An 11,887-nucleotide genomic window follows, 5' to 3' on the forward strand; every position below is an offset into this window, starting at 1 on the left:
CTGGAATTACAGTAGAAGTTGCTCGGACTCTCTGAGAAGAACATTTGAAAAAGGTAGTATAAACTGTAGCCTGAGTGGGATGGTTATATACATTATGTTTAAGAGCAGGGTTCTAAAGATTTTATCTAGTAGATCCTTGAATCCCAAAGTACTGAATGAAGGGTAAGGCTGTGGGGGTTCTAGACTCTAGACACATCATGCGTGTAATACTTACCCATAACCAAAAAAAAAAAAGAGAGAGAAAAAGACCCTTAGCTCAAAAAATGAAGTTCTATTGAAGTAATAGTGTCGGATGAAATCGGTCAAGTTGAAGGGCAATTTTTCCGCCAAGCCGAAATTTTTTATTTTGCCAGATTTGTCAGACATCGAACCGTAGTAAGGAAAATTGAACCAAATTAATTGGTTTTCAATTGGTTCGGGTCAGTCGGTTTTTGGTTTCTTCTAATTTCGGTTTCTTCTAATTTGTTAAAAACCAAACAAGTCAAAGAAAAGAAAACCTATTTCCCTTCGTTTTCCCATATTTTCTCTGCACCCAAATGCCAAACACTAAGCAAACACAACAAAAATATACTAAAAATCATGTATTTTCAGCAAGCAAATAACACAAAAATCAAACAAACAAGTCACAATTAATTAAACAAAAAGAGAAAATGAGACTCGAAGAACATACCAAAATAAGAGAGAGGTGATAAGGAGGGAGTAAGAGAAAGGCAGGAACGATGGAGAAGGTGTGAGGAGTGGCGTGACCAAAAGAGAGAGAATGGGGGAACAGTGTTGGGTCGAACCTAGGATAGAAGCATGAAACTCACGTGTCCTTACCACTATCCTACCAATACAATCTTGATAAAATTTGTATATATTAATATTCAATATGATCAGTGTTGGTGCAGTTCCATTTTAATATTTTCTTGAGTCCAAGACCAAACTGACCAATTTCGGTTTTTCAAAAATACAAACCGAAACTCAATCAGGTCAAGAAAAACTGAAAAAAGAAAAAGAAAAAAGAAGAAGATTAAGTTCGGGCAGTCGGCCGATCCATTCGGTTTGCCAATTTTTTATTTTATTTTTTTATTTCTTTGATAAGCCCTTAGGCAAATTTGAACACAAAGAAGTGCTGTAGCTCTAAAATCCTTTACGGTTTTGCCCATACTTTTTTTTTTGGAACTATTACATACAAGATCTTATAATTTTGTATATGGTGAAAAAGTTTCGAATTTATAACAAATTTTGGTAGTAATAATCTTTATCATTCTCTTTTGGTCATATGACAATTTTGATTGCTTATAAAACACAAAAAGTATAAATCCAGTTTGTACCTAGACCACAAACACCACTCAATACCGCTTGAAAAATGTCTTACACCTTTGGTTCTGTTTCCATCTTTGGCTGCTATTTATTTACAATTTCTTACTCAACACAGTCTTTTGTGCATATGATTGTGACTGCGTAGTCAAGACAAGCTGTTAAAAGGAAGTAGTAGACTTTGAGAAGTAGGAAACTTTCAAACAATGTTAAGTGTTGTTTGTACTTAATGAAAAAAAAATAGATATTTTTGAAAAGTCTTGATAGTATCTAAGGTTAGTCCCAAACCTTATGGGTGATTTTTATATTTTACTCTTAAAAAAAAGAAAAAAAAAAGAGCTAACATTGTGTAAAAAAAGAAAAAGAAAAAAAAAGGAAGACAAAGAAGAAGAAGAAGAAGATATGTGTCATTTTTCTTTAGAGCTCATGTTTCTTTTTTCATTTAGAAGAAGAAGAAGAAGAAGAAGAAGATAATACATGTCATGTTTCTTTAGAACTCATGTTTCTTTTTCATTTTTTTTTTTCCAGTATACCATCTTAAAAAGAAACCAAAAAAAAAAAAAAAACGATATGAACTCGTAAGTAAATTACCATAGAGGAATATGGTTATGATGTAAATTGATTATATTGAAAATTTATATAATAATTGCTTGACACTGTTAGCAATTTTTACAAATGTGGTCAAAATTATCATGACCCTCGGCATCTAAAGTATGTAAAAAAAAAATGTAAAGAAAGAATTAAAATAAGGACAAAGTTTGGCTACAAATTTAGTTGAAACCTTAGACTATAACTATAAAAGATATATATTTTGAAAATCTAATAGTTGGATTGTATGTTCTTTATATTCTTAAAACACATATCAAATTTCATGGAAATTAGATGTTATCTATAATTCGATTTATAAACTTATTTTTTATTTATAGTTTTAGACTACAAAAACTAGAAATTTAAATATTTAATTGATGACATAGTTTTTGATTTTTGATGTTCTTGAAATTTTGCAAACATGAAAGATATAAGAAGAAAATATAATCCAATGATAGATTTGTCAAAATTTACATTCAAAAAAAAAAATATTAAGTGGTGTTATAGCCTTTAGTCTACAACTAAATTTGTTACCAAACTTAGTCCTTAAAACAAAAGAAGTTACACAAAGGGGGTAAAACGGAAAAATGGATTCTAGGATTAATTGCACTCCTTAAAAAATAACTAATATATTTAATCAAGCTATACTCCCTACTTAATTGAGAAATTATAAGGTTCACATAGTGGATAAGTGACGCGGTCCACCATTCTACTAAAAGACTCACACCTGTTTAAAATTGCTGAGTTAGAAATTTTTTTTTAAATAGAAATTGATTACTAACTCAGTAATTTTAAACAAATGGGATCTGACTCAGCAATTTTAAACAAGTGAAGGCCTTTTAATAGAATGATAGACAAATAATATAGTCCACCAGAAGACTATATAATTTCTCCTACTTAATTAGTAATATACAAATTGCCCTCATCATTACTAAATTTGGTAAAATTAAAAAATCTAACAGTTTTTTTTTTCTTAAAAATTGTGTACTATTCATATTGTAGTACTCATCAGACCGTGAAATTCAAAAAAATTATCAAGATCATCAATAAAAAATTGTGCCCTTAGTGTTAGCTTATTTCATGTGAAATATATATTTTTTCCTCAATAAATGAAACACCCCCAACGCCCCCCCCCCCCCCCCCCAAAAAAAAAAAAAAGAAAAATCTTGAAGTGATGAGGGGGAAAAAAAAAGATAGAAAGGGGACATTAGGGTTAGTGATGTGATGGATAGGATAGGGTATATTCCTTTGAATGATATTGATGGGGCCAAATTTACCAATCAACTTCACCGACTCCTTTGATTGCCAACTCAAAAACCAATTTTCATAGGGAGCCGCCTCAGCCTGGGGGATTTGACTCATTTGATACTGTATGTATTACAGTAGGCATAAAACAGGGAATGAAAAAAAAATAATTTCCTTTTTCCTTTTTTTATTTTTATTTTTATTTTAAATTTGATCCATTAGAACTCAAATTAAAATTAATATTTGTGTAAATTTAATACTGAAGTGAGTCTGAGCACCTTAATTTGAGAAACAGAATATACATTTAAAAAAAAAAAAATCAATTTAACCTAATTTTCTAAAGACTAGGGACAATTTGTATATATTACTAATTTAATTTTAACCCATATTTAATTAATTAAGGGGAAAGTACAATTAAAAATAATAAAAAATAAAAATAAAAAATAAAACGCGTAATAAAAACGCACATTGTCGACCTACTACTATATAACGGTAACCCTTCTCTCACAGTCACTGTCGCTCCTTTTTCAAACTAAAAAAATAGTCTCGGTGTCTCACTCTCTCTCTCTCTCTCTCTCTGCCTCTCGCTTCGGTTCTGCTTAGGTACGTTTCTTTCCCTCTTTTTTTTTTTTTTTTTTTTTTTTTTGCTTGATGATATCATCTGAGTTTTAAATTTAGGGTTTTTACGCATGTTGTGTTTATGCGATCAAAATTAGGGTAGCCTTGATCGTTTTATTATCTGGGTTTGCTTTAATTTGCCAAATAAAAGGGAAATTTTGTTGCTTTTCATTCTATATGGTTCTTATTGTGGGCGATTTGGGTTAGTTCTATTACCAATTCTCTGGTTTATTTTCTTCTTTCGTGTTAATATTTAATGGGTCTCTTTTTTCTTTTTTTTTGGGGGGGATAAATATATGGGTCTCTTTTATTTATCAAAAAACTATCTGGGTCTGTTTTATTTATCAAAAAATTATCTGGGTCTGTTTTGATTTAGTCAAACATCTATTAGTTGTTTCAATTTTCGCTTTACCTTGATTTTGGGTTTTGTTTAGTATTATATCCTTTTAATGTAAATAGATTATTCAGGGGGGGATTTCTTTACCAAGATATGATCAGTTGATGATTGTTGATTTTATTCCCCTTATCATTATCTGTTTTGGGTTTTTATTTTTGTTTTTAAATTTATGGGGCTGTTTATTAACATTGTGTGGCTAAATTTCAGGTTTATATTCTGCGCCAAATGCCTTTAGTTTATCTCAAGAACAAGCATGCATCAATCATTTGGTGCAATTTTAGCTTCGTGAAACGGGGGAGGCTCTGGTGTTCTTGGAAGATATTGTTTCGGCATTGGACTTGACTGATTTCTTTTGTTACTGTGTCAATTGCATTGCATTGTTGGGAAAAGGGATTGGCTATTTGTTGATTAAGGTACAGCAGATTACGAATTATTATTCTTCACTCCTCGTGAGGAAATTGGAGACTGAGAATCAAAGTTATGGAATCAAGTAACTCCGGTTTGGATTTTGAATTCCCTGTCGAGGAATCTACCATTTACTCAGACTTGGGAGATTTGGGCTACACAGCTGGACCAAGTGAAGATGGATATGATTTGTCCACTGGTTCTCCGGACAATCGTCTTTACATGAGTGATCTAGAGAAGCCTCTGAATTTTGCTCCTGAAGCTGGTGAATCTCATCACATTCCAAGTAATGGCCTCTATGCTGGATACAATGATTATACTGATGCAGAGCTGTTTCCTAGCAATCCTTGTGGTGCTGCTCAGCTCATATCTTTGTCAGATCTGTCTGATCCACTGCCACAGAGACCTTGTGGGTTTATGGTGAGCTTTTGAAATCTCTACTGACCTTTTTATATCAAGCTTCATATCTTTTCCATTCCCATATTTGCTTGTTCCCCACTTGTATTTTTGAACAGTAAAGAGAGTGTTGCTTGTGAATAAACAAATAATGGTTATCAAGGTTCTGAATTTGTATTTCCAGAAAAAGAGCTTCTGATGCAAGAATTCCTTTAATTGACCCTCTATGCTTTTGATGTGCTATTTTCCATATAAAATTTGAATTTACATTTTAAAACATTTGTCAATTGGAGAGAAGGTGTACTTTGCCCCTGAAAGTTGATAATATCATTTATGAACGAAATGTTGTTGAACTAAACGGCTTCACCTTAATTTATAATATAATTTGGGAGGCTGAAGCCGCTGAGTTCCCTTTACTATGATTGCATTTAACATATTTTTCTGAAGCTTTGCTAGCAAATGTTCTTTGAAGTTTTAATCTTTTCTAATGTAAAATTTTACAAATTTGCAGAATGTCAGTCATAACGGAGCTACTGAAGCAGCATTTCCTTTTGATGTATCTGAAATTATTGAAGAGTTGGGAGATTTGGGCAATACATCTGGACTTAGTCATAAAGAAACTGCTGAAGCCGCATTTCTCTTTGATGTATCTGAAATTATTGAAGAGTTGGGAGATCTGGGAAATACATCTGGGCTTAGTCATAACGAAACTTCTGAAGCAGCATTTCCTTTTGATATTTCTGAAATTATTGAAGAGTTGGGAGATCTAGGCTATAAATCTGGACTTTATCATAATGGAACTGCTGACACTGCATTTCCTTTCGATGTATCTGCAATTATTGATGAGTTGGGAGATCTGGGAAATACATCTGGACTTGTTCATAATGGAACTATTGAAGCAGCGTCACCATTTGATGTATCTGAAATCTTAGAAGAGTGGGGAGATCTTTGCAATACATCTGGACTTGGACATAATTTCTCCACTTGTTCTCTGGATGATTGTATTAACATAGAGGATCTCGAGAAGCTACTGAATTGCCTTGCTGAAGCTGATGAATCTCAACAAACGGTCTGTTCAAACAAAAAAGATAGAAAAAGGAAAAGGAATGAAAGAAATTGAAAGATCTATTATGTATTAAGAGGGTGAACAAGGTCGTGCGTTGTAGTGATGAGTGAAAAGAATGTGACTTGAAGTGATATTTACAATGAGGTTGGAGGCTTCGAGGCCTGTGATAAGAGGTGGACGAGGTTCAGCATTTGAAAGGTGGGCCTGCTGTTCCTTTTTGGTCTCCACTGTTTGCTAGTATCTGCTGTATTCCTGGAGATATTATTCTTCTATCCCTCCATCATAAAGTTGCCTGAAAAGTTCTTGTGTGACTGTATAATGATTGAATCATGTATAATTTTTCCATTTTTCTTATTTTTTAAAATTTGAATCATGTATAATTGTTAAAATTTTCTTTTGTTAAATTTGAATCATGTAGAGTTGTTCAAGTTGTTAAAAATTTGCCATTAATTTTTTTTTTCATATGAAAAAAAATCTAATAAAACTATTTTATAGATTTTTTATGTGAGATTTTTTTTTACTAGTTGATTGCAATCTTAATGGAACTTTTTTAAATAAAATTCGACAATGAGTCTGAATTGAATAAATTTAAAATTTAGATGACTCAATTGAACAAAAGTAAGGTGCAATTTGCATTTTAGTCACACATACACACATGTGCGCACCACACACACACACACATATATATATATTTATATATATTTCTTTTCTTTTTTCTTTTTTCTTTTTTCTTTTTCTTTTTTTCAAAATATCAATATTCAAAGAAAGAACTCTAGAAACTAGTAATTTCAGCCGGTTTGACTTGATTCAAAATCTTAACAAATTTTGAAACTAGTAAATATAATCAAAAGGGGAGGACCCAAGAAACACCCAAACAAAGTCCGTCCAATCAAAAGACTATTGAGAGGAAAAAACCAAAAACATAAATACGCAAAAAAAAAAAAAAAAAAAGCCTCTTTGTGTTAACTAGTTTAATGGAAAAAGACTATTGAGAGGAAAAAACCAAAAACATAAATACGCAAAAAAAAAAAAAAAAAAAGCCTCTTTGTGTTAACTAGTTTAATGGGAAATACTTTTTCTCCTCAATAAATGAAAAATCCTCCCCAGGAAAAATCTTGAAGTGTTGAGAAAATAAAAGGTAACATTTGAAATCACAAGTGTATGTTATTATTCTAGATAGAAAGGGGACTTTAGGGTTAGTGATATAATGAATAGGTGTTGATGGTTGTTTTCAAGAGATATTTCTACAAACTTGATTCAAGCGAGCTCGACTTTCTTGTAGTCCTAATTTATGTATTATATTATATTATATTTTTCTAAGCATGGCCCAAGTCCGTATGATATATTAGGAAAATTGAGGGAGTATGGTTTGGAGGGTATGAATTGATTCTTTTTGGACATTTTGCAAGAGCCCAACCCATCCATGCTACCAAGTAGGTTAGGGATGCTAGTAGCACCTTAAGCTCATGAAAGAGACCTTGTTTTGAGCACTAACCTCTTTTTGCCTCTAGATCATAGTTGACTTTCATTGGCCAACTTCAACTGCTAGCACTCACTTAGGCGAGCAAAGAGTCTAAAATGGCAGAGAAAGGCAACCAATGAGAGAGCAAACCAATTATTTCCTAAACCATGCTAAAAGCATGGCAGCCTCTTCACTAAACAAAAAGCAACCCAATGCAAAACACCAAATTAGTGCTATAGAGGAAAAAAGTCTCTTTTATTGCCAAAAACCAGTCATTATCTTGAATTTTTGCTTTTATCGCAAAAACGTCCCCGACAAGAGGGCAATCCTTTAACGCCTTTGATCAAGCCTTGCTGATTAACTTCACCAACTTTGGGGACTCCTTTGATTGCTTAAGTTCGTCCAATTGCCAGCTCGAAACCAATCATCATAGGGAGCTTGTGGATTTGAGTCATTTGATGTGAGGGAAAGTAGAATATATATATACACTTTTTTTTTTGATATGTTCTTTCTTTTTTTAATTTAAATTTATCCATTTGAACTCAAATTAAAATTAGTATTTATGTAATTTTAATTACTGATAGTGAGTTTGGGATCCTATTTGGGAAATATAATATGCATTAAGAAAATAATCGATTTTATAATTTAGTAAAATAATTAAATTTAACCCATAATGAAAGGGAAAAAGTACAATTAAAAAAATATTTTTTCTCTTTATCTCCTAAAAACAAACCACTTAATAAAGCCTATATAACAGTAACCATAATCTCTCTGTCTCACTTTCATAAATTAAAACTCTCTCTACCTCGCTTTAGTTCATATATTATTTCTAGGTTTCTCCCCCTTAATCTTTTTTCTCTCTCTATTTTTATACCAGCACCTTTCACATTGCTCCTCTTTGCCAACCCGAAGTTTGCAACTTTTGCATCTAACACATTTACAGTAGGCACCAACAGGACATTATGAGACTTGATATAATACACAAATCCATCGTCATGTACATGCTTCAACCCAAACAAAAGCAATTCCTTTTAGAATCTCAATAACTCCTCCTTCATTGAAACTCAAGAAACACATTATTTTTAGTTTGTTATTAGTTTCCTCCAATATCTCAGTAAATTTTCTTGTAAAAAAATGATGTAATCTTTAGTGGACAATAGAAATATAATAAGATTGATGTATCATACTATATGTATTTACAAATTTGAAAATTGTATAATATAGTGATTGGTGTAAATAATCATGTTTCAGACCTAGTCAAGAATGCAAATCTTGTTCTTAAAAGTAAAAGTAAATATATACTTCTATCATTTTCATTTTCATTTTATTTGGTTGCACTTTTCTTTTTACATAACTAGTGTGTAGCATCGTGCACATGCATTGATATAGTTAAAAAAAAAAATCATAATTATATGGTTCAAATTATAACTTTTTTTTAGAGGAGGTTCAAATTATATATGGTATTAGCTTACACTTTCTTTGCACCATATATTTTTAAAATATATAATGGTTTCTCATTACACACACACACACACACACACACATATGTATGATTTAGAATTTAATTGGATTTAGACTCTTTCGGCTTTTGCACCAATAATTCACTTGCCAGAAAAATTAAAAAATTAGATGGACACGTAGTGGAAAATTAGACTCCAATTAAAATCTAATTTAGAATCTAATTGGATTTGAACTCTTTAATTTTTACACAATAATTTACTTGGTGCAAAATTAAAAATTAAATGAGATTCGTGGTGTAAAATTGAAAATCCAATTACAATCTAATTGAATTTTCTCCGAGCTTTGGCTATTAATATATATATATATATATACATGCCTTAATTTGAAAACTTACCATGGGCAACTTTATTTTGGTGTGCAATTTTTGGCAAAGTTATAAGTAATTTTAGCATTTAAAATTTCCAATCATTCTCCCCATTATGTCTCTCAAAAACCAAACTAAATTATGCATAAGGACCTATTAATCCCAGTCCAATAATTCCAAATTAAAGAAGGTATTTCAAACTATATAGTTAAGAAAATTCATCTTTAAAGATTTAAGGGAAAGAATACCCACGGCCACTTTGATAGGTCGGATGTCCTTCTCATTATATGTGAATCCACGTAAACAATTCCACTAGTAAAACTATTTTATTGGACCTCTTTTATATATATATATATATATAGGGTCATTCTAATGGCCGCTCTTAGGGCAATAGTTAACAATTCATTTTAGGAAAATTTTAACATTACTTTTATGGGAAATAGAAAAAGCCGTTGAAACATTAATTGTTTTTTTTTTCTTTTCCCATAAAAACTTTCTTTAAATGGATTGTTAACTAGTTAACTATTGTATTTCCCATATCAATATATATACATATATATATATATATATAAAACCGAAACCTTTGAATTCTCCACAATTTTCCACATCAGCATTACTTAAATAAATATTATAATTAATTAATAAATATTATATTACGATTTTATAGCCAACTAAATTCTCTGAAAAAAAAAAAAAAATTTATACCCGACTCCTTCTCTTCTCCCTCGCTCCATCTCCACTCCACTCTCCAATCTTACCAATTCAGCCAATCTCTCGCAACAATTTTATCTCTGACTTATAATCCTATGTTTAGGAAGAGAAGAACAAAACCATAAGAGTTTCTTAGGGAGCAACGTTATTTCAAGGCTGAAGTTAATAAAAAATTTCACTGTGGTTTTTGATGGCAAGGTTGTTGCACATGATTATGGCCCAATGGAGTGAGTCAAGCTTCTTAGAGAGCAACATTATTCCAAGGCTTTTGTGTGTTAGCTTTTGTTGGGTATGAAAGGAGTCTGGGCAGAACTTTATTTTTTATTTTTGATGGGTTTTCCAAGCTCTTGCGTGATGGAGTTTATAAAAATTGTGTGTGTGTTTGTGTGTTTTTTTTTTTCTTCTCAAAATGCAAACACAAAAGATCAAAGAGGACTATCCAAAAAAAAAAAATCAGCGTGAGCTTCCCAAATCCCCTACCATCAACCTTCAATTCCTTCATAAGATTCCAATTGCTTATTAATTTTTCCACTTCTACTTTGGTTTTGATTTTCGGTTTTTGAATTTCTTAATTAGTTTATTTTTATGACTATCCAATTCTTGATTCTAGAGTGTAAGAAGAGCAAATCCCATCTTTTCATAAAAAAAATAAAAAAGAAGAAGAAGATGATGAAATTAATCCAAGTTGTTCATATTGCAGGACCACCTTATTTGATTTTGAAGATGAAATCCACTTTATGTTTTTTTCGTTCTATAACATATAATTTTTAATATATATTTTTAGCTAAAGATAAAATTGAAGTCTTTGACTTTTGGTTGACCTCTTCACAATTTTTCACATCAGCATTTTTATTTATATTTTTTAATTCGATTTAATTCTTTCAGTTTTATAGCACCAAATTGCAGAAAATTTATTAATTTTTTTTTAAAAAATTAGTTGTTTGGTACCATACAACCACTATACTTAAAGGAGACCTAAATTATCACCTAATCAGGGAATTGTTAGATAATCCTAACAAACTATATAATAACTCCATTAATATAAATCTATCCCAAAAAATGGAGTATATCTCCATTAAAATTAATAGTTTCTACGTTAATGACATTTTAAAAAAAAAAAAAATCATATTTCCTTATATCTATTAATCACGTTTTCCTTCTCTTCTTTTTTTCATTTTATATTTTATAGTAACTGTGGGGCCCGTGGGCCCGATAGCCTCGGCCCATCGGGTATTAGGCCCAAGGCCAACGCCGAGAAGGACTGACCAGCCAAAGCTAAGTTAGACAAAGCCTCTTTTGTGACCACGCCGAGGACCTGTTCGTCCTCGGCATTCTAAGGATAATCTTTGGGAGGGGACAAGCTCAGAGCAAGCTGTCACATTCGCACTTAATGCATTCACCTAACCCATCTGGCTGCATTAATGAGGATATAACCCCTTAGCAGAGCAACGTTGGTCAGAGTGAACCACATGAGTACTGATAAGGCCTCTGATGGGACAGACGGCCAGAAGAGAGGCAAATGGATGATCAACAGATGGAATAAGGAGATAGGCAGATGAAAACTATATAAGAAAAGCAAGTAAAGAAAAGAAGGGGGGGGGGGGAAAAAAGAGAGAGAACAAAAAGGTCTCCTCGGCCACAGGCCGAGGAGCATTCCCCCATTTGTAAAGAAAACTCTTAGTATTTTTTATAAAGAAAGTTCATGCTTGGTGATCGACGGCCAGCGCCTAAAACTTTAACCCACTCTCTATAAATTTATTGTTTGGGCTTGATTGGGCTGAAAACCCATTCGTACTCAGGGTCAATCTAAATTGAGTCCTTACAATTGGCGCTGTCTGTGGGGAGATTTAGGGTGCCGGCCGGCGCACCAGG

At 32.0% G+C, this 11,887-nt stretch overlaps 1 protein-coding gene across 1 annotated transcript; it reads left to right on the forward strand.

The window, feature by feature from the left end:
* Positions 1-3,639: 3,639 nt before the first annotated feature.
* On the forward strand, positions 3,640-6,456 carry LOC112022611 (uncharacterized). The gene is made up of 3 exons (XM_065762419.1): positions 3,640-3,738; positions 4,358-4,975; positions 5,463-6,456. Exons 2-3 carry the CDS (start codon positions 4,631-4,633, stop codon positions 6,069-6,071), a joined length of 954 nt encoding a protein of 317 aa, XP_065618491.1. The 5' UTR covers positions 3,640-3,738; positions 4,358-4,630; the 3' UTR covers positions 6,072-6,456.
* The last annotated feature ends 5,431 nt before the right edge of the window (positions 6,457-11,887 follow it).

Source organism: Quercus suber, unplaced genomic scaffold, assembly GCF_002906115.3.
Source record: "Quercus suber isolate HL8 unplaced genomic scaffold, Cork oak 2.0 scaffold_457, whole genome shotgun sequence".
In the NCBI taxonomy this organism is placed as follows: Eukaryota; Viridiplantae; Streptophyta; class Magnoliopsida; order Fagales; family Fagaceae; genus Quercus; species Quercus suber.